The sequence below is a fragment of the Lithobates pipiens genome, unplaced genomic scaffold (genome assembly GCF_037356315.1).
Source record: "Lithobates pipiens isolate NorthernLeopardFrog02 unplaced genomic scaffold, aLitPip1_a1.2 Scaffold_3, whole genome shotgun sequence".
Taxonomy (NCBI): Eukaryota; Metazoa; Chordata; class Amphibia; order Anura; family Ranidae; genus Lithobates; species Lithobates pipiens.
The window spans coordinates 121,638,998-121,661,982 of NW_027507790.1; the positions used below are offsets into that span (position 1 = coordinate 121,638,998).

The 22,985-nt window shown below is 38.3% G+C and overlaps 1 protein-coding gene across 7 annotated transcripts in view; it reads left to right on the forward strand.

The window, feature by feature from the left end:
- The window catches only part of SEMA6A (semaphorin 6A), a 261,428-nt gene that overhangs the window by 213,621 nt on the left and 24,822 nt on the right, over nucleotides 1–22,985 (forward strand). For 3 of the 7 annotated variants that reach the window (XM_077462226.1, XM_077462227.1, XM_077462228.1), the window contains one exon: nucleotides 7,346–14,124. The exons of 3 other annotated variants lie outside the window; for them this stretch is intronic. In XM_077462226.1, the coding sequence (XP_077318352.1) occupies nucleotides 7,346–8,526 (1,181 nt within the window). In that variant the 3' untranslated portion in view covers nucleotides 8,527–14,124. Of the gene's footprint in view, nucleotides 1–7,345; nucleotides 14,125–21,793; nucleotides 21,887–22,985 lie in introns of those variants that run through there. One more of the 7 variants, XM_077462229.1, reaches the window with a different exon arrangement.

Sequence of the window (22,985 nt, forward strand, 5' to 3'; positions counted from 1 at the left end):
TGTGACAACATTGAAGAAATTACACTTTGCTACAATGTAAAGTAGTGAGTGTACAACTTGTATAACAGTGTAAATTTGCTGTCCCCTCAAAATAACTCAACACACAGCCATTAATGTCTAAACCACTGGCAACAAAAGTGAGAACACCCCTAACTAAAAATGGCCAAATTGGGTCCAATTAGCCGTTTTCCCTCCCCTTGGTCATGAGACCTTGTAATGCTAATGAGTCACATGTGTGAATGGGGAGCAGGTGTTATAAAGTTGGTATTATCACTCTCACTCACTCTTACTGGCCACTGGAAGTTCAACATGGCACCTCATGGCAAAGATTCTCTCTGAGAATCTGAAAAAAAGAATTTTTGCTCTATATAAAGATGGCCTAGCCTAAAAGATTGCCAAGACCCTGAAACTGAGCTGCAGTACAGTGGCCAAGACTATACAGTGGTTTAACGGGACAGGTTCCACTCAGAACAGGCCTCGCCATGGTCAACCAAAGAAGTTGAGTACACATGCTAGAGGTCATATCCAGAGGTCGTCTTTGGAAAATACACATGATTGCTGCCAGCATTTCTGCAGAGGTTGAAGGGGTGGGGAATCGGCCTGCCAGTGGTCAGACCATACGCTGCACACTGCATCAAATTGGTCTGCATGTCTGTCGTCCCAGAAGGAAGCCTTTTCTAAAGATTATGCACAAGAAAGCCTGCAAACAGTTTGCTGAAGACAGTCTGAGATCAAGATAGTTATTTGGTTCAGATGGTATGTGTGGTGGCAACCAGATAAGGAGTACAAAGACAAGTGTGTCTTACAGTCAAGCATGGTGGTGGGAGTGTCATGGTCTGGGGCTGCGTGAGTGCTGCCGGCACTGGGGAGCTATATTTCATTGAGGGAACCATGAATGCCAACATGTACTGTGACATACTGAAGCCGAGCATGATCTCCTCCCTTCAGAGACTGGGCCGCAGGGCAGTATTCCAACATAACGACCCCAAACACCCCTCCAAGATGACCACTGCCTTGCTAAAGAAGCTGAGGGTAAAGGTGATGGACTGGCCAAGCATGTCTCCAAACCTAAACCCTATTAAGCATCTGTGGGGCATCCTCAAATGGAAGGTGGAGCGCAAAGCCTCTAACATCCTCCAGCTTCGTGATGTGGTCATGGAGGAGTGGAAGAGGACTCCAGTGGCAACCAGTGATGCTTTGGTGAACTACATGTCAAAGAGGGTTAAGACCATGCTGGAAAATAATGGTGGCCACACAAAATATTGACACTTTGGGCCCAATTTGGAAATTTTTTTCCCTAAGGGGTGTACTCACTTTGTTGTCAGTGGTGTAGACATTAATGGCTGTGTGTTATGTTATTTTGAGGGGACAACAAATTTACACTGTTCTACAAGCTGTACACTCACTACTTTACATTGTAGTAAAGTGTCATTTCTTCAGTGTTGGCACATGAAAAAATATAATTACAAAAACGTGAGGGGTGTACTCGCTTTCGGGAGATACTGTATGTGATGTGCAGGGTAGATACTGACACAGCAATGACGTATAGCTGGGCCCTGATCAATAGAACATATTTCTGACAGCAAGACAGAGCTGTAACACGTTTGTAAGAACAGCTATGGCCTTTCTTTTTTCTTTTTTTTGCTCCTAAAGAATTCAGACACTGCACTTTATTTCTTTTGCTGTCTACATAATTGGTGTTTCAAGTAGCATTCACATTAGAGCTCAGAGCAAAGCTTTATTTGTATGCCTTAGATGTCATGTCCTGCTTAGAAAGTGCTCAGCGAGGTTAGCAATGGCTGAAAACAGAGCCTCCATACAGTACATGATTTGGGTGAACAATCGGCATCATACATGACTAATGCATCACTAATTAAGGCTTATAAAAAAAACAAGTCTACCACAGCTGCATATTGGATCACACTTAATCCCCCTGTGAAATGTTAGCTTAAAATTTTGCTCAACAGTCAAATATCTTATCATATATTGATGCCTATACAGAACTAGAGCAGCGGTACATGTTTGATAAATGTATTCTTTCACAAAGTGAAAAAAGCAAACTGCAGTTTTCCCATCCCTCTATGAGCAATATCCGCATCGAAAAAACCTACCACCGGTTCTTTTTTGTGCAGCATTTTAATTACTGCGTTGTTGTTGCTGGCATAATCCTATTACCGCTTTGTCAGCCAATTGTGAGCACATGCCTCTGTTTTGAAGCAAACTGGCATAGCTGGACACCTATCCTTCCCATTTCAAAACTGTTCTAAGTCCACCTTGATTGAGTTTGGCCACATTCACCTGTAACATGGAGTTGATTTAATAAAACTGGTATAAAGGAAAATACAGCTGCACATATGACTGCATCATCTAGTCTTCATTATAAAGATGAAACCTGAAACTAGAATAGATCTTGCTTGGGGCAACGTTTTCTACCCTAGTTTCAGTGGTCAGCTTTTTTTAAACATCATAACTATTTTTATTGAAAAGTTGTTTAGCGCTCCTTTTTTTTTTTATTTTTATTTTTTTTTTCTTCTACAATGGTTGTCTACTAGAAAGTTCTGGCCACCATAATTTCCTTGTGCAACAGCAAATCCAGCCACTTTTCATGTGATAGCCCAGTGTAAAATTCCAGTTCATGCTTTGGAGCCCTGCAGGATTTTTCTTTTGTGTTTTTTTTTTTTTTTTGTTAATTCAATTTTTTTTTTTTTTTTGCAACAGCAGAAAAAAGTCCTCTTATGAAAGACTAATTTACTTGTAAAAATGTGTAGTTGTAAAATGTTCATGGGGTCTATGAGTTATTACTTGTAGACTGCTCTGGCTCCATTGTAACTTTCCATAGATAAAATGGAGATTGATGACTCGACTATACACACAAATAACCCTAACACAGAAATATTAGGTGGGTACTGCTAAAGATTTTATTTGTTGTAAATGTTTTTCATTTTTTTTTATTGCTTTTCGAATTTGCCTTGAAACCTAAAACACAAGTTGCCTTAAAGTTGTCTTTTATAACATTCACAAATGTACGGTTTTAAGAATTCCAAGACCTTTTATGAATCTATGGTATCCAAAACCCCTTCTTGATCTTAGTAAAGGCTTAAAAAATGCAATGGTGGCTGCTTGTATTTAAAAGAGAAAAAAAAGCCCTGCCTTGCCATGGGCCAGTTATTTGCAAATAAAAGTAATTTTGGAGCTTCTGTGATAACACTTTATAGAACCTTTTTTAGAGCTTAAAGTGGTTGTAAACCCTTACAAACCGCTTTGACCTACAGGTAAGCCTAGATTAAGGCTTGCCTGTAGGTCCAAGAAATATCTCCAAAACCTACACGGTTTAGGAGATATTTACTAAAAGACAGTCACTGCTGTCTACGGCGCATGCGCCATAGACAGTGGCGCACTATCACCGTTAGCAGCATGCCGCTGCTAATGGTGATATGCCGTTAGTGGTGGCTCCCATGCGTGGGAGTGATGTCATCACTGCCCAGAAGATGGATGCTCTGGACTACAGGGGACAGCGGTGACATCTCTGGCTCCTGTGTCAGGTAAGTGACACATAATGACCTACTATGCGCTTCTGCTGTTATTAATAGCAGCAGAAGCAAATCTCTAGGTACCAATCATCAATAAAACACACAGAGCAGAGATCTGCCTATGTAAACCAGGCAGATTTTTGTTCTGACGGGGGAGGGATGGATTTTATGTCACTGCAAAGCAAAGGGGGAAAAATCCATCTCTACCCCTAGTAAAAGCACCACATATAATCAGAAATACTGCCTAGGCACACAGTTAAACTATTGATTGTCCTAGACGTTTAACCCTTCCCATCCATGTCATTAGTACAGTGACCATGCATATTCTTAGCACTGATCGTTGTATTGATGTTACTGGTTCCCACAAAGTGTCAAGTGTCCAATTATTCACCACAGTATTACTAGTATACAAAATATAAAAATTCCATAAATATATATTATAGTTTGTAGACGTTATAACATTGCGTAAGCCAATCAATATACACTTATTGGTGTGTTTTTTTTTTTTTTTTTTTTACCAAAAACATGTAGCAGAATACACATTAGTCTAAATTTATGAATTTTTTTTTTTTTTTGGGGATATATTTTATGGCTGAAAGTAAAATAGTGTTTTTGAAAATAAAAATAAAAATTGTTTATAGCACAAGAAAAAAAACACAGTGCTTATCAAAAGAGAGCTCTATTTGTGAGGAAAAAATATAATTTTTATTTGTTACAGCGTTGCATGACCGTGCAATTTTCAGTTAAATTGACAGTGCCGTATCACACAAAGTGGCCTGGTCTAGAATACGTAAATCTTCCAGAGGTCAAGTGGTTAAGAGGTGTTAAAGTGCATGTGATGAAAGATAGCAGAGTTTTAAAAGTACATTTGTGAATGTTAAAGGAGTCAAATAAACCCCTTCAACTTGCATTTTAGGTTAATTTACTCTTTTACCTAGAACTTGCTAACTATAAGAATGTTTTAATGTGAAAGCATCTTACCTTTTTAATGTGTATTGGCATCATGTATTTAATACTGATTTACATAATTGCATAGTCATATCTTTTATTTTTTTCATGTTTTTGGTATGTCAGGTTTTTTTATGGATAATTTTTCCATAAATAGCAGTGAAAAAATTAAAGTTTTCTTATGTCATTTTTACTAGAAGCTATGTACGTTAAATTGTTTGCATTATTGTTGCTTAATTTTAATGACCAAGTAGTAATTGGGTTGAATGTTAACTCAAACAAAACATTCTACGATTTTGGCTTTTATAGAAAGAAAATACCTTTGATCAATCATGTATTAAAAATGGGTCCAGGATTTCTAATTAACACTTTTTTTTTTTTTTTTTTCTCTGGCTACCCTTTTAAAAGCCAACACGTTTTTACATTGAAAAACCCTTTGAAAACATAGCTGGCAGTTCTTAAGAAGTGGTACATCTTTTTCACTACTGAATTCACCCCAGGACATTCATGCATACAATTTTTTTATTTTTTTCTTCCTTTAATATGTTTATTTTATTTTAAGCATATTTTTTTATTATAATTACTTCATTAGTTGTGCCTTTGTCTTTATTGCAAAGTATGTATTTGTATAGATAGACATGTACTAACAAAACCTAATTAAAAGTAGAAATTGTAGATTACCATAAACATAAAACTGAATGCAATGTTTAATAAATGCTTGTTTTTAAACATTAAAGTGTTACTAAATTCCAATTTTTATTTTTTTTATTTAAAATGGCAAACTTGTTATACTTACCTGGTCTGTGCAGTTGTATTGCACAGAGCAGCCTAGATCCTCCTCTTCTCTGGTCCCCCAGCAGAGGGAGCTGCACTCCATAGACTTACACAGCGGGACTTAGCCCCGCCCCCCTACTTCCTCACTGCATTTGATGAACAGCAGTAAGAGCCAGTGGCTCCTGTTCAAGTGAAGTGTGAAGAGGAAGAGGGGGGAGAATAGATGCAACTGTGCACAGTGCTGGATCTATTCTTCCCTCTCTAATCCACTCGCACACAAGGGTGGGGGACAGAAATATAATTTTTTTTTTTTACCTTTAATGCAAGATTTACATTGAGGTAAAAGCAAATAGAGCAATACGGGGGTAGTGTATGTGTGTATATATATATATATATATATATATATATAAGATTATTTATCAAAATGTTCTTTATTTAAACTACAGGCATTCTACTCCAAAAGGAATAGTATAATATATTCTCTAAAATTTAAATAAACCCCAAAATCAAGAGGCAATATTACAGTCCCCAAAAAAATCATATTTCTGCCTGGTGATCCTGCCAGAAACGCACTTATTTTCTGCATTGTCAACACTCTCACTTCTGTATTAGGACAACCACAACAAGATAGGACTGTGGAACCCCTCCCCTTTTCTGTTGTCCTGTAGTCCTCAGAGAACAATGAATTGGGTAATGTTCAGCACATTGGGATAGCATGGGAAGTTTGTTGGCTTACAACATTTTTGACAGGATCAACACGTAATTTTTTTATCAACCGCTTTCCATTGAATTTACGGTTAAGAGTAATGGACTATTTATATTATAAAAATGTGATCAAAAATAAAATAGTAAGAAAAAAATATAATTGAGCACCATGGGCAACAGCTGCATTTCTTACCATAATTGCTTCTATACATGCATCAGCTGCACAGCGATACGGACAGGAATTCTGATACTGGTAATAGTGGACCATTCCTGCTGGCAGCCTGTTTTTAGTCTTAAGCAGGGGTGTATGTGACAGAGTGACAATGGGGTTTATTTACTAAAGCAAATCCACTTCGCACTACAAGTGCACTTGGAAGTGCAGTCGCTGTAGATCTGAGGGGAAGATCTTAAATGAGTGGTAGCTCTTCTGATTTTATTATTCAATCATGTACAAGCAAAATGCTGTTTTTTATTTCCCTTGCATGTCCCTCTCAGATCTACAGTGACTGCACTTCCAAGTGCACTTGTAGTGCAAAGTGGATTTGCCTTTAGTAAATTAACCCCAATGTAAGAACACAGTTGGAAGTGCCTAAATGAGGATCACCAGGTGAAAGATGTAGATTCAAAAAGATTGAAATTAACATATTAAGGCTTGTAGGAGAATTTAGTGATTTGTGTTTACCTCTATTTAAGACTGTTAGAATCCAACATGGAGTCATATGGCTTTTAGAATACATTAGGGATGTAGCCTTGTGCACTTATGTTGACATTAAACTCCTTGGTGAATAATAATTAACTGTAGGGTAGTGGGGTATTATTCTTTATATAACCTACATTTGATTATCAGAGTATCTAAAATGGCATTCATATACAGATCTTTAGTATGTACATACTCTGACTTTTTTTTTTTTGTGTGTGTGCACCACATACAATTTATTACATTAATTACAATGCCATCAGTATTAGACTTTGTACATTAAATTCTCCCCAGGCCACAGTTATGACACTTAGAATAGTATATGTTATTTTTACTTAATTAATCAAACATGACAATGTGACACATTAATTTTTATGCTGTCAAGATGATGGGAGAACATATGTATAATTGCAGTAGACATTCTTGATTACCAAGTAAACAGAAACCGCAACTTCACAATCTTCCCTGAAAGTTGAAGTTTAACACATTTTTTACCAAATCCAAAGCATTATCCGATGCCAGAATAGAGACCGCTTGGAGACATGAGATGCTTAAAAACTTTTTTTGTAATTTTTTTTTTTTTTTTTTTTTATATAAGAAAATGTATGGTATTTGTTTTAAGCACTAATGACAATAGCTTTTGTTATTTATACACTTTAACTTGGTTAACTTTTTGTCATATTTGTTGCAGGGGTGATTCGTGAAAGTTATCTCAAAGGTCACGACCAGCTTGTTCCAGTCACACTTTTGGCCATTGCTGTAATTCTTGCTTTTGTCATGGGTGCTGTCTTCTCTGGAATTATTGTTTACTGTATCTGTGACCGCCGCAGGAGAGATGTGGATGTGGTGCAGAGGAAAGACAAAGACCTTAGTCACTCCCGTAGAGGTTCAATGGCAAGTGTTACCAAGTTAAGTGGACTCTTCGGTGATGGTCAGGGCAAGGAGCCTAAACCGGAGGCCATCCTTACACCTTTAATGCATAATGGAAAACTTGCCACCCCAGGCACAACTGCAAAAATGTTAATCAAAGCTGAACAGCATCACCTAGACTTGGCAGCTCTACCAACTCCTGAGTCCACTCCAACTTTGCAACAAAAGAGAAAGCCCAGCCGAGGTAGCAGAGACTGGGAAAGAAACCAAAATATTATCAATGCCTGTACAAAAGATATGCCACCAATGCCATCACCTGTTATACCAACTGATTTGCCTCTTCGTGCATCACCCAGCCACATTCCAAGTGTAGTTGTACTTCCAATAACTCAGCAAGGGTATCAACATGACTACGTAGACCAGCCAAAAATAACAGAGGTGGCACAAATATCTATTGAAAATCAGAGTTCCACTCTAGAGTACAAAACCATTAAAGAGCACCTTGCTAGCAAAAGTCCAAATCACGGTGTCAACTTGGTGGAAAATCTAGATACCATTCCACCAAAGGTACCTCAAAGGGAGGCTTCACTAGGTCCTCCAAGTTCCTCAATGTCCCAGAATGGAATGGGCAAACGAATAGACATGCATTCTTCAGCATACAGTGTGGAATACAAGAGAAACTATCCTACAAACTCGCTCACAAGAACTCACCAATCTTCAACTCTCAAAAGAAACAATACGAATTCATCAAATTCGTCTCATCTCTCCAGACATCAGAGCTTTGGTAGAGGGGACAATCCTCCCCCTACTCCACAAAGAGTAGACTCTATACATTTCAATGCTGCTCAAGGGCAGACAGTGACTCTTACAAGGCAGCCTAGCATCAATGCTTATAACTCTCTGCCCAGATCAGGTGTGAAACGTACTCCCTCCTTAAAGCCAGATGTACCTCCTAAACCTTCATGTTCATCTTCTATTAGGTCCAATGATGCATGTACATAATTAGATCAGAAGGGTTCAATACCAGCTAAAAAGAATTTGCCATTATGAGCCAGTGTACTGCAACTTCATCAATAAACTTCAATTTCCAAGAAGGCTATCATTAAGCTTCAAACTCTTTGGAAAGGAAAGTGAATATTTTCTTACAAAATTATGTGATGTATGGTTTATATTTACAACTGCAGGACTTGCACACAATTATAAACAGTTGTCTTTGTTAAGACTTAACCCCAGAACATCACATCTCATGAGCCAAAAGCACAAAGTTGAATGTTACCTCCTGAAACTCCTCCAGGACTGGTAGACGGAGGGTAGAAGAGTAACGGACAACGAGACAAAGGAAAGGGACGCATGACTTCAGAGACAATGCTAACGCAAAGTTAAATAAATGGCAGACGTTTACTATGTGCAGATACTGTGAAATGCCCATCAGTGTTACAGTCGCTTGATTAGCAGATGGATGCCTAACTGGGCACAGTTCCTCCTGATCTCTGCTACACTTCTCTTTATATTGAATAACATGTGACCAGTTAACAATAGTAACTTTGATTATTTATTGTTCATTTTGTCTTTCCTAAGGAAATGACTGTCCTGCAAATCACCTTATGAGCAGCTTTGTGGAGGAAAAAACAAATAAATGACAATGAACTTATGATTCTTATTTAACATGACACTGCTAACTAAAGTAGTTGAGTTATTTTATTATTTTTTCCAATAAATTGGCAGAAGATATATTTTGTGCTGGCATTCTAAAATTTGGATTGCATTTCAATCTTCCTTCATGTTCATCTTCTGTTCTGCCTTATCAACTAGTTTTTTATACTTTTAACGCTATCATCTCCAGGAAGGGTATGTGACTTCCAAATAGTATGTTGCAAAACCATCCAGATCCGATAGGATTAAGGGGAATATTTATTTTCTAATTGAAAGGATTCACTGGCTGGGCCTTTGACATTTATTTTTCATTTCATATGGAAACAAGGATCTCACTTTTAATTTGACTTCATGTAGGAACTGTAAAATCCTCCTTGTGCTATATCTTGCACTCTTGTATACGCCATTGCTGTCAGCATCGTCTCGTCAGTAGTGATTATTTTCTGTGAAGGCACCATTTTGTGCTGTGCCATCCTACTTCATGTTGCATGTACGTCAGCAAATGAGATCCACCGATGGTGTAAAATTGAGTAATCTGCCAGCTTTGAAACCATGCATAGACTGATCTTACAGGTTGTTTATGGGAAAACTCTATCTGTGAATAACCTTTTCTTCCACATGTAAATTTGTGCCTTACACCTTGAGTTTTGTGTACTTGTGAGCTGTAGTACCTAAACCTTTTCCTATCAGATACCCAATAATTATTTACCCATACCCCCATGCTCCTGGCCAGTGCTTGCAGTGCCTGCTGGGTATTTTGGAGATAAATCCACAGTAGTCTGGAGAAGAATGTAGCGGTAAGACACAGCTCCATAATCCCTCAGACAGTACTGCACCATGTAATACATTTGATCATTCATTCTGGATGTGCCAACCTTGTTCTTAGTCCACCCTTGTATCATACTATCAGTATGTCCACTATTGTGGGTGGCATTTTCCTTTTCCGATATTACCCCTTTACTCAATCATATCATTTCAGTATGGTGATATTATGCATCAGCTAATGTACTGTCTTCATGTCTGGTGTGCACACTGGATGTAATACGGAATCTGATTGGCTGGCTTCCGTAAAAACTATCCAAACCACACTCACAGTATGTATGTACAGTCTGAAATTAGGTTAGATAGTTTTAAAGCAGGCTGGCTCCTGCTGTAATTAAATACTGCTAGAATAGGGAAAACCAGAAGGACATTACACATTTTTTCTTCTTTTTTTTTTTTTTTTTGATTAGTTTCTGTTCAGAGGATATATTTTACAAAACCTACTATAACATCTGTATCAACATACTTAAGAGACCTTGTTTTTTGTTTTGTTTTTTTAATTTGATCTCTTGTGTTGAATTTTATACCAGTTTTTGTCCAATTTTATTTAATTGGTTAAAATTTAGTTATTTAAAGACCTGTCATATAGAAGTGATTTTACAAACTCAAGATGGGTTAGAATAATGTGTATAACAAGGGTGGTTGCATTTCATTCCATTTTCTCTGGTTTGTCATTATTACACATATTTTGTATTCTTTGTGCTTGTTAAGGATTTGACCTATTAAATTCAAACAATTTTCATCTCTTCCTCTGTATGGCCACAATAGCCATATTTAACGGCTACATTATGGCAGGCGATTAAATGTGTCAAACTTTGTATGACTGAAGTTGTCGCTTTGCAAGGGAAGCCTATCATTCTTTCATAAAGGGATATAAAATTGTTCTGTTGCTCTACGTGTCCCAGAGAAATTAAACTATTCTGTCTGTCTTTACCCCAGATAAACTTTTTGACCCATTTCTTTCTTGGTCTATTTTAAGGGTTGCATGTATGAAAGTCTCCAGTGAATAAAATAAAACCATGTTCTAGGATTGTCTTGTTATGTTGGTGTTTGAGTTGCAGAGAAAATCTGAAATCGCACTTGTTAATGCATATTAAGAAACGGGTGTGAGTGAAAGTACTTGTTAAAAAAAAAATCACCCAGCCTCGCCATCTAGCTCTCTCAGTACACATGGCAAGCCCCACCCCTCTCCTACAGGTCTATACTTACCACCTCCGATGATTGCGACCTCCTGTATGCAGGGCGAATGTTAAGAATTTGCCTGTTTGCAGATTTTGGGTCATTTTATTATTGTGTGCTGTTCAGGCCCTCTGGAAGGGGTGCAAGTTCTTAACATCCACCACTGGGAGTGCTGGTTTTGGAGGGAGCTTGCCTTGTCTCCTGTAATGGCTCAAAGAGAAGAAAGGTCTCCCTATGACTGCACATCCATACCATCCCTGAGATGAGTGTAAATGGCAACCTCAGCCTAGATTTTGACCAGGCCACACCCCCATTGCATTTTGCTCCACCCCTCAAACCTTAGTAATGGAGATGACTAAGCTCAGAGGGGCGGAGCAAAAACACATTGAGGGCATGGCCTGGTCAGAGTCCGTGCTGAGGGTGCCAATTAAACTCATCTCAGGGATGGTATGGCTGTGTGGTCATAGAGAGACTTTTCTTCACTTTGGACTGTTTGTTAATGTCCTATAGACTTGAATTTGACTTGCCCCATAGCAGGAGCAATGTCCTAATCAAGTCTCTGGGATGTTAGCGTGTAGGTATAGACAGGCTAGCACTAGCTTTTTATTGTTCAGGCTGCAGTGTGGGAGGTATGCATGAACACAACTGTGTATTGATGGAGCTGGGGAATTTCTTTAAAAAAAGTACTCCCCTAAAAATCTTAGTGGCTTTGTAGAAGAGCGTAGGCAAGAGAGACTAAATTTTAATTGTGACTGATTTGTAGCTTAAATCATTGTTCGGGGCGAGGTAAATGGGCACCATTTCAAACCATAAAGCACCATGTGATTCCTTACAGGATTTATGGTGCCCAAGGTGGTTTTTAGTTGTGGCTGCCCTGTGTCTATTTTCTATCACCGCACTCATTCTCTGATTTGAAATGCAATTAAATCAAAATCATGTGTTACATCTGTTTGCCTTTCAATGTGGCCTTAATGCTGCTTAGCTCATAACGCAACAATGCATGAGGTGACCATAGTATAGTTGTTTAAAAATCTATGATAGGATTGCTTTCAGTCCAACTGTACAGTTCTAATTGTACAATTAATAAATTTAAAACAAAATCCAACACAATATAATAGCAAATTGTCATATTCCAGCTAGGAAACTTTCTGTATAACATAGTAATTTGTTTAGATTCAATGAATGTTTTCATTCATGCTGTGGTTTTAAATTTTCTAATAAACAAAATTTAAAAACAAAATTGACAACTACCCAAGTTCTAGCTTTCAAGCAACCTACTTGCATTTTCTGTGCTTTCCTGTCTGTACTCCCTATATTGAACATAAAGGCCAGACACATCAAATCTAGTCGATGTTGCATTCCAGGTGTGTCTTCCATTTATGTGAATGCATATGTGCCATGAGGGTCCATGACCACTGCAGCAGCAGACCTACTGATTGTATCTACTGCAAAGTGGATGACACTAACTGCAGTGCAGTTAAAATACCATAGTTTTGCTTATTGCTAGTAAACTCTTAAATCTGTGGGTTCTAAGTTTACTTGAATTTTTGTAAAAAGTAGGATATTGAAAAAATAATGCAACATATATCTACATATATGAAGCTGAATAAGCAAGTAGAACTAAATTTTGAGGGGTCTTTGAAAACAATCAAAACTTAGGTCTGAAATGTATTAGGATTTGCTTACAGTAGTATGGCAGCAAGTAAAGGTTTCAGCATTCTATTTTCTATACGTTCTCATCGGTTTCTTAGAGCCGGTTCACACTTTAAATTTTTAGTGCAGTTAAATGCACATTTTATTAAGTCCATCAAAGCAAAAGGTATGCGATTTCTTAACCTCACCTCGCATATTGCAGGCAGGCTGTACAATCTCCTTTAGGTCTACCAAGAACTATACAGTGCAAGATCCTGTCTGGTTTAATAAAAAATGATTAGAAAGCATAAGGTAGGTTCTCATACTGCATAGTTTTAGTAAATCTAAAGTTGATTCTTGAATTGTACAGTTAGATTGTAGGGTGTATGGTGAGCTTTATAGTTTATTTTCTTTAAAAAAAAAAACACACCTGCAGCCTGAGTAGAAAGTCTGTTCCCTGCCAGGATGCTGTCGAGCAGAACCATTGTTTTCTGTTTTAGAAGCAGTGCTCCCTCTGTGGAAGTCTGACATGTACATGCAGAAAAGAGGTTGACTGCCTTAGATAAATGCAAGCTTTTTTGGGGTAAAATCCAGATAAAATGTAGATCACAATACGAATGGGCAGTCTCATGTCTTGAGTTTGTGGTGGGCATTTTATCTGGATTTTATCCAATAAAGCTTGCATATGTCTGAGGACTGGAGTGCGGTCAACCTCCTTTTCTGCACACATCTCAAACTGCTCAGTTCAAACTGGACCGACTCCCATCTCCTTGGAATAGGGGCTTTAGGGCATGATCTCACCTGTTTGCACCCGTTCAAGTCTGACACATATACCCTATTGAATCCGAGCTTGAGCTCTCCATTATCAGGGAACATGAAATCTGCTGATTTCCTTTCTATAGATCAGACTCTGCAATGGACCTCTCTTCAGAGACCACTGCTTCCACACAGAGAGCAATGGTCTTTTTCTACACCAATACGCATCAGTCATATGTTTAAGAAAGTCATATGATTTGAGATGTTAAAGTATGAACCAGACTGACTACCTTGCAATGTTTACTCCGATTGTTGCAGTCTCTGCGTCTGACTTATTAAAGTGTTAAGTGAGAGGAGGGTAGTGAGTTCACAGTAAGACTCAAATTATGCCTAGGAGAATACCTGCTCTCAGCTTTCTTGTACCTGACTGGATATTTAAAGTGGTCCCAGGTTCACTGCTCTACTTTCACACTTTAGTAAATCAAATGTTGACTATAAGAACCATTCAGAAGCAATGTGTAGTAATCGGTTCCTCACTTATTACTCTGCCCCCCCCCCCCCCCCCAAAAAAAGTTTGTTTTTGATATAAATACTTACAGTATTTTTAGAACTAGCCATGTGTTTTATGGCTGAACATGTTTTCATTATATTTATTTACTTTTTCATAAACCTATGTGTGCCTTTGCTATCCACCCTTGTTATACACTAAGGGATTGATCAAATTCAGACTTCTTGTGTATTGTTGTAAGATATTGTGATGTCACCAAATTTTTTCTTCATATCCACATCCCTTAACATCTGATACACAAATTAATGTATGTTGTACAAAAATGATAAAAAATAATAAAAAAAAATTTATTACATAAGGTAATAAAACAGACTGTTCTACATTTTGTTGTGCTTTTTGTGTTTATATATTGAATTACTTAAAAACTTCAAAATGAAAAATGTCGTTTGGGAAAGTAGGCAAGAGTATCAGAATTAATTAATATAGTCTAATTCCAAGTCTGGCAGAAGCTTTATACACATATATTATGTCATTAAAATGATACAGCATAGGTTGGTGATCCTTGCACAGCATTTTAAGACTATAATTTGGGACCAGAGTCATGTTTTGATGATGACTAATGTCTATTGGAATAAGACACTGATAAAACTATATAGTATAAACTTACCTGGAAATATAGGCAATATAAACAAATATATTGAGACTTTTGGGGGAGTGGGGGCCAGAAAAATATAGCCCCTGGGACCCCCAAAACCATGGGTACTTTTTACAGCAAATTCCTTGTCAGTAGTACTAGTACATCCAGTTCTCATTTGCACACATTTTATTGATAGACGCAGCCTTACTATTGTTGATGGAAAGCCTATCTGAAGCACAGAACATCCCCAGTTTTGGGGGTTCCAGGGTACTATATAGCAGATCCAAGGAACCTGGAAGTGGTAATATGTTTCCTGCCTACAGGTTGGCTTACAGAAACAAAGATATACCACCCAGAATGTCTTATGAAGGCACCACTGTAAAGCATAGGTTTTCCCCATTGTGGCTAATGCGTAGATCCAGCACAAGCATTCTAAAAGCCTGATCACTTCTCTCTATGGAAGCAGGAATGACTGGGTTTTATGCTGAAAGGCACTTACCAACATGTCCAGAAATGCCATTTGCCTAGATGGGCATTTATTTTTTGGCTGTGTACAGCCAGCATAATATATCAAGCTTATTCAGCAAAGCAGCACAATATAACCCCAGCAGCCAATAGAGAATTATCTTTAAACTTGTCTAGCTTTAGCAGTCTAGCATTATTTGCATTCAAGAACAATCTAAGAACTGCTTACCCATGACACACAGCCATACCTCTGATATTTCCAGTAATTTTGTAGCTGGTCACTTTGTTTTTAGATGCATGTATTCATTGTGATTGCTTGACATGGATTTGCATTGTCATTGTTTCAGTTTAAACTTCCTACTCAAGTGTGTATGTCTTCCAACTGGATTATAGTATAGTAGCAGTCAATCACCCAGACACAATGCACTGCCAGAGAAAAAATTGTGGAAGCTGCCCAATCGTGTAAATCTGGGCAGTCAGGTGTGTTTTTTTTTTTTTTTTTTTTTTTTTTTTTTTATTCTCTAAAGAATTTATCATAACAGATAAATAGGCCACAATAAATGGCAAATGAAGGGTGAATAACTAGTTATACAGCGCTTCCTGAAAAGTATGAGAATGCATATTCCGCATTGTGAGTCATAACAGTCAGGCAACATCATATATTAACATTTCACCTAATAGATAATAGATATTTGTGTACAGGGACTCGTGACTTGGTGAAATATGGTGAGACAGCGCATAAATGTTAAATAGGCAAGCAAGATTATTTTAAGCATTTAGCATATCTAAGAATGGATGCAAAAGAGGAAAGAAAAAAAGGTAGGAGTTATCCGATGTTCTCTGTAGCCCATTCAGATTCACAAGTGCACCATCCAATCCTGTTTTCAAGAGAGTCATTTAAGACCACCATTAAATATTTCATCCTTTTGGACATCTTGAATCCTAGCATAAAGTTCCATCAAAGAGGGAGGTTCATGTTTCCACTTAAGGACTACTAAGCAACGTTCTGCTGTGAGAATGTGTGACAGCAGCCTCTTAGACACTTTAGAGAAATTAGGACGGGGAAAACCCAAGAGGTATGTTTTAAAGTGTATATGGGAATGGGATTCAGGAGCCAAAGGCTTGACAGATAAGGGTATGGATAGCTTGCCAGAACCAGTAGATGTAGTGGAGTGTCCCAAGATCATTCTTGCATCGCCAACATTTTTTTTAAACAATAAGCTTTTATTGGATCTTCGATATAACAATTGTACAATACTAACATTTGTACAGGAGTATCATATTAAAATATAACAAAGTATAATTGAGTTCAGTGGTAGAATATATTACTAGTAAAACCAACAAAATTGTTTTGTGATCAGCCGATCATTACATTGATGGTCTATTTAGAAATACTGAGTTTGTGTAGAAAACTCTATTATTTAGTTTGAAAAGAAGAATGAAATTGTGGGCCTTTGAGAAGTGTCCTTAAAAGTATAGAACAGAAATGAAAAAAGATAAGGAGAGAAGAATAAATAAAAATGGGAAGAAGAATATTGATCACGATTCTTTATACTTTAAAGGTCTATCTCTGTGTGAAAGCATCTCCAACATTTGTTATCTACTAAAAAAATAGATGGACTGTAAAACCAATGAAAAAGTATCTTATATTGATCTTCTTTATATAAAGTGCAGATTGAACTCTTAGCGGCCTGAGACCAAATTGCCCAGTTGTGAAGGCAGCTCTCTCCCCCCTAGAATTTGTTCCCAATTTTTTCTTATAGTGGTGTTTTGGGGGAGGCTGGAAAGGTGAAGAAACCAGCAATTTCTATATTTGGGAGATACGTCTTTGCTTGATGGGCCTTTCATGCAAATTTTTCAATTTTAGTTTGGAAAATTTTAGGGAAGTAGTCAGGGATAGGGCGTAATGGCGAAGGGTGATCATAAGCACTCCCAGATCCTGTAAAGATAAAAAAAAAACCTTGTTCTCAGGTCCACCTGATGGCCGTAATGCAATAGGCCTCTATCTTTCCGAAACAGACATCTGTGAGAAGAATCCCCTAGTAGATAAATACATAATACGAGGAATAAGGTTTTTGGTATTTTAGAGGTGCGCATTTACAGCAGGTTATTTCGAAAAAATATATATAAATTTATTAGAAAAAATATGTAAAAACATCCAAAGATGAATTTTTGATATTGCAGTACATTTACAAGTGCAAACTGATTTGATCTCTACATATTTCACCTTGGTTATTGGCTTCTTCAGAAGAATTCTTGATATCGGGCGCAGTATACACTAGAAGTCGAAAGAGTTTTTTAGAAAAAAATAACATAATAAACAGTCCAAATACATAACAGGTATTCAACAAACATATACAACTTTAGACATTCATGAATTGGCAAAGTGCATGGCACCAAAATTCCAATATGATCATATAAATTAAAATTTCCTGTATATTCAAAAGCTATTGACGCTCCAGAGTCGGTATAAAGAAGCGGATCATCAGGTATAACCATAGAGGGGGCTGTATCGTTAAATGCACAACCGCTTATATGGTCCAACTGAAAGGGAGAGTAATAACAAACCTAGGTTTAATTGTTCTTAAAAACCAATAACCATGGCGAAACATGTAGTGATTGAATCAGTTTGCACCTGTTAATGTACTGTAATATCAAATATTCATCTTTGGTTTTTCTTTCTTAATAAATGCTATATTTTTTCTAAATAACCTGTTGTAAATGTGTACCTCTAAAATCCCCAAAACCTTATCCCTCCAATTAGATATTTAAAGACATCTGTGAGGTCACACTATCTGGGAAAGCTGGGGTATAGGAAGGAGGTATTTGGAGAAGTTGCAGCTGCCAAAGTATGCTGTCTATGGGCACATCTCTACAAGGCATAAAGGAGGGACCTAGGTTGCATTAAGGTTGTTATGCTTATTGAGATTGTGCTCTATAGAATAGCGTTGAGGTGGACAGGAGCCATCCACAGCTTCTCTATCCATTGATTGTAGGAGGACAAAATAAGCTAATACGCTTAGTTGAGCCACTAAACAGGTTTTTTTGATGGCAGAATGCAGCTAATACCACTGTCCCTGAGGATAACTGGCATAAACATTGATTTATGATCCGGCCACCAAAATACGGCAGGCTTCCAATAAGACTGTTTTTCATGCATCTTGCAACAGATTTTTTTTATGTGATATTTATTTTAATATTTGCTATATTGAGTAGACCAAAAATGCAGTGAAATCTGCACTAAGCACAACAAGATTAGTGATTTAGGAACAGGAATGTATCCAGCTCTCAATGTCCTGTCCCACTTTGCAGCCCAGCAATGGTAACACTGCATTAAAAAAAAATGTCGCACAGTTCAGTGATCCTGCCCCTTATGCATTTTGGTCATGTGGCAAATTACAGTGACTATTCGGGGAAGCATTGAAGCGCTTAGAACAGCTGTGGAGAATATTCGTTGAACAGTAGTCTGGGGCAATGAGGTGGGAGTAAGCATGTGTGCTCTATAATTTGTACTGCAACCTGGCAATATGTATCTATGCCACCGATTACCAATATACTGAACTGTGCAGAGTATAATATTAAGGCTTTGGTTTGTAGTTGTGAATTCATATACTGTAATAATTGACCACAGGCAAAATATGCAGTGATGTATACTTAACTGCAATTACAGTAAATCATTTTTGGCTGGCTCAATCTATAATGGAATGTTTTGGCCTAGAATAAAATTGTGCTACTGGTCAGAAGAAGCTTTATGTTTACAGAGTTTCTATGCTTCGGACATAAAACCCTTTGTTCAAGCTATAGAAACAACACTTTCATTACACAGCTCTGCATGACCCTTTCTCTATTCAGCTCAGCTAAGCGTTGTTTGCATCTAAAATTGTCCTATAACATAACCCCATAAGAATTTAAGAAATATGGCTTTTCTATTAAGAGAAACTTGGGGATTAAGTTGCTCCCTATGCCTTTACTTGCCAGAAACATATATGCAAATTACAGTATATGTTAAAATTTTCCTCTGTGTGGGCTGAGCGGATTTGGAATAGGCCTGAACCAGGAAACAAAACCTCAGCATCCTTAATGCAACAGGAGCTTTCTTCCTTTGAAAATGCATAATGGCAATTTCAGGAGAACATTATAATAAATGAAGCCTCCTCATAGGCTTAAATTTGAAGTGTATGTCAAACCAAAAGCTTTTTTTATTTTAGAGTGGGGGAAGGGTTAGAGCCCCCCATTTTTGTTGTACACTTTAAGGGGTTAACAGATTTGGAGTCTGACTACGTATTGCATTAAGGAAAGTTTTTTGTCTTTGGAAACCATATAAAGAAATGCAGGCCAAAATGTTTTGTGTTGTACTTTTACAGTAGATAACCTCAGACTTGTCAGGATAGCTGTAGATGTGGTTCCAGTTAACCAGAACGTTTATGAAACTCTAAGTACTACTATTTCAAAGACTTCACTACAGGAGGCTTGTCAGCTAAACATGTTAGCCGTTGTACTGTAATACCTTCTAAGCTGCCATTTCTGACCCAACATCCCAAATAATTCTTATTGCCTGGCTCTTAAGCGGTTTGCATAATTTGGGACACATAAACAAATGAGAAATTCTAACCTTTCTTTTTGACTTTCAATGGTTACATGCTTGTTCTGGATCTGTGCTATAGACGTGTTGAAGCATTGTTTATCGTGATAGGATGGGCCCACTTACTTTAAAACCAGCAACAGCTAAATGTTCTGCTGATGTCTTATAGTTTGATACTAGATCAAGGTCTAAAACATCCTAAAATGCAGATTCGTTTGTTAGGAGAGGTTAGAGTCTCCTCTGTTTGTATAATTATCCTCTAGTTATCTTGGTGTATTTAAAAAGAAGCCATAAAATGATCCCCATCTTGATTTCTACCTTAGTGTTAGAAAATTGCAGTGAATGATCATTGTACAGTGCCTGACAAAAGTATTTACCCCCTTAGCATTTTTTGAGTTTTGTGGCCTCACAACCTGGAATTAACGTGGATTATTTGAAGATTTGCAGAATTTAATTTACAGAACATGCCCACAACTTTGAAGATGTTTTTGTTTGCTTCTCAATAAAAAAATAGGAAAAATAACAGAAAAAGTCAATGTGCATAACTATTCACCCCCCTAAAGTCAATATTTTGTAGAGCCACCTTTTGCAGCTATCACAGCTCCAAGTCTCTTTGGATACGTCTGAGTCTTCATCTTACCACTGGGATTTTTGCCCATTCCTCCTTGTAAAACTGCTCCAGCTTCTTCAAGTTGATTGCTGTTCACAATCATAAAACAATCTTTAAGTCTGACCACACATTTTCTATTGGATTGAGGCCTGGCCTTTGAGTAGGCCATTCCAACACATTTACATGTTTCCCCTTGAACTACGTAAGTGTTCCTTTAGCAGTGTGTTTGTGTGTGAGGCTAGGACAGAGGTTCACCTTCCAGCAGGACAATGACCCCAGAGTGGTACAGGTTTTGCTCAAGAATATTCCTGTATTTGGCACCATCCATCTTTCCCTCAACTCTGACCAGTTTCCCAGTCCTGACTGCTGAAAAACATCCCTTCAGCATGATGCTGTCACCACCATGTTTCACTGTGGGGATGGTGTTCTTTGGGTAATTTGATGTGTTGGGTTTGCGTCAGACATAGCATTTTATTTGGCCAAAAAGTTCAATGTTATTCTCATCAGACCAGAGCACCTTCCTCCATACATTTTGGGAGTCTCCCACATGCCTTTTTGCAAACTCAAAACTTGTCATTTTGTTTTTTTGCTGAAAGTAATGGCTTTCTTCTGGCCACTCTGCCATAAAGCCCAACTCTATGGAGCGTACGGCTTATTGACGTCCTATGTACAGATACTCCAGTCTCTGCTGTGGAACTCTGTAGCTCCTCCAGGGTTACCTTAGATCTCTGTGCTGCCTCTCTGATTAATGCCCTCATTGCCCGGGCCGTGAGTTTTGGTGTGCGGCCGTCTCTTGGCAGGTTTGCTATTGTGCCATGTTCTTTTCATTTGGTTATGATTGATTTGATGGTGCTCCTAGGGATCATCAAAGATTTGGCTATTTATTTATTCATTTTTTGTAACCTAACCCTGACATGTACTTCTCAACATTATCCCTTACTTGCTTGGAGCGTTCCTTGGTCTTCATGGCAGTGTTTGTTTAGTGGTGCCTCTTGCTTAGGTGTTGGGGCCTTTTCAAAAAGGTGTGTATATGTAATGACAGATCACGTGACACTTAGATTGCACACAGGTGGACATTGTTTTACGAATTATGTGACTTCTGAAGTTAATTGGTTGCACCAGAGCTTATGGGCTTCATAACATAGGAGGTGAATACATATGCACATGCCAATTATCAGTTTTTCTGAAAAATAGTTTTATGTATATATTTTTCTAATTTTACTTCACCAACTTAGACTATTGTGTTCTGATCCATCATATAATTCAGATTATAGCCTTTGCATGCAATGATTTTTTAATGTAACAAAATAGGTAAAAAGCCAAGGGGATGAATACTTTTGCAAGGCACTGTAATGGTATGTAATACCAGGGTTCCACCAAGCAACAGTCAGTCACCAATCATCCAATTACTCTCAACCATTCCAGATTCTGTGGGATTGTCTCAGGATTTCACCAAAATTCCAGTGTCCCAGGGGTCTAGTACTGCTGCCAAGTTCCAGCACCTCACAGCTGTAAAAGGTAAGCATTAAAATGAACAGGGATGAGGGCATTTGGGTGCAGGTTCTCCATGCATGTACACTTGCCTTATTTTCTTATATTGTCAGCCTCCTCCAAAGCCAGCATCAACGGCTTCCCCTGAAGCATCTCTATCACCTAAAATGTATGCTAGGAGGACCAAACCCCCTGCCCCTTGCTGAGAAACTCACTGGGGCCACCTACTTTGTACCCTCCTCCGTATATCCACTAGGTCTCCCAGCAGCTGCTGGCTTCCAAAGCTTCATCTCCCAGTCTGTTCATTTCAGGCTGTGCTTGCAGAAAACTCTGTGCATGGCCTTTTCTGCACAAGCTGGGCAGTACAGCCTGCAAGGAGGTCAGACTGGTACAGACCTGGAAACCAGAGCTGTGGAAGCCAGCCCCCATTGGGAGACCTAGTGAATGGTAGAGGGGCCAGTACTCCAAGCAATAGTCTATGTATATAGCAAGGAAGTGTTATGTGCTTGGGCTGCTTACTTCAAGTGAGGTGCTCTGCAGCCAGCAGGAGTGAAAGCCCTCTAGCAGTCTCAGTAAACTACAGTAGTGGACCCTACACAACAGACAAGTGGGTAACAAGGCAGGGCAAGCCAGCCTACAGCCAATAAGTACAATTAAAGGCTTTGCCTTTCTTGTTGTTCTTTTATATTACATACTGTGCCATCCTATACATCTCATACTGTGAGCTGATCTCTTAACTCTGTACAATGTCATATACATCTCATATTGTGGGCTGATCCTTCACTCTGTATGCTATCCTGTCGCACGTCGCACACTCTGGGCTGATGCTTGACACTGCTCGCATTGTACATTAGATACTATGAGCAGATTCTTAAGTCTGTATGTCGTCTTGTAAATCTCTTACTCTGGGGATGCCATGTCTCCCAACTGTCCCAAATCCCACAGGACTATCCTGGTATTTGACGACGATCCTGGTGACCCATTGATGATAGCTGGGTGCTAGAAACCTTGTCCTACCACCTAACAGGAACTCTTAGCAAGCACTATCAGGCAGCGTGATCTTGCCAGAGCAGGCAGCGCTGAACTTTTGGATAAATAAAAGCACTAGCCCTTAGAAATTGAGGGG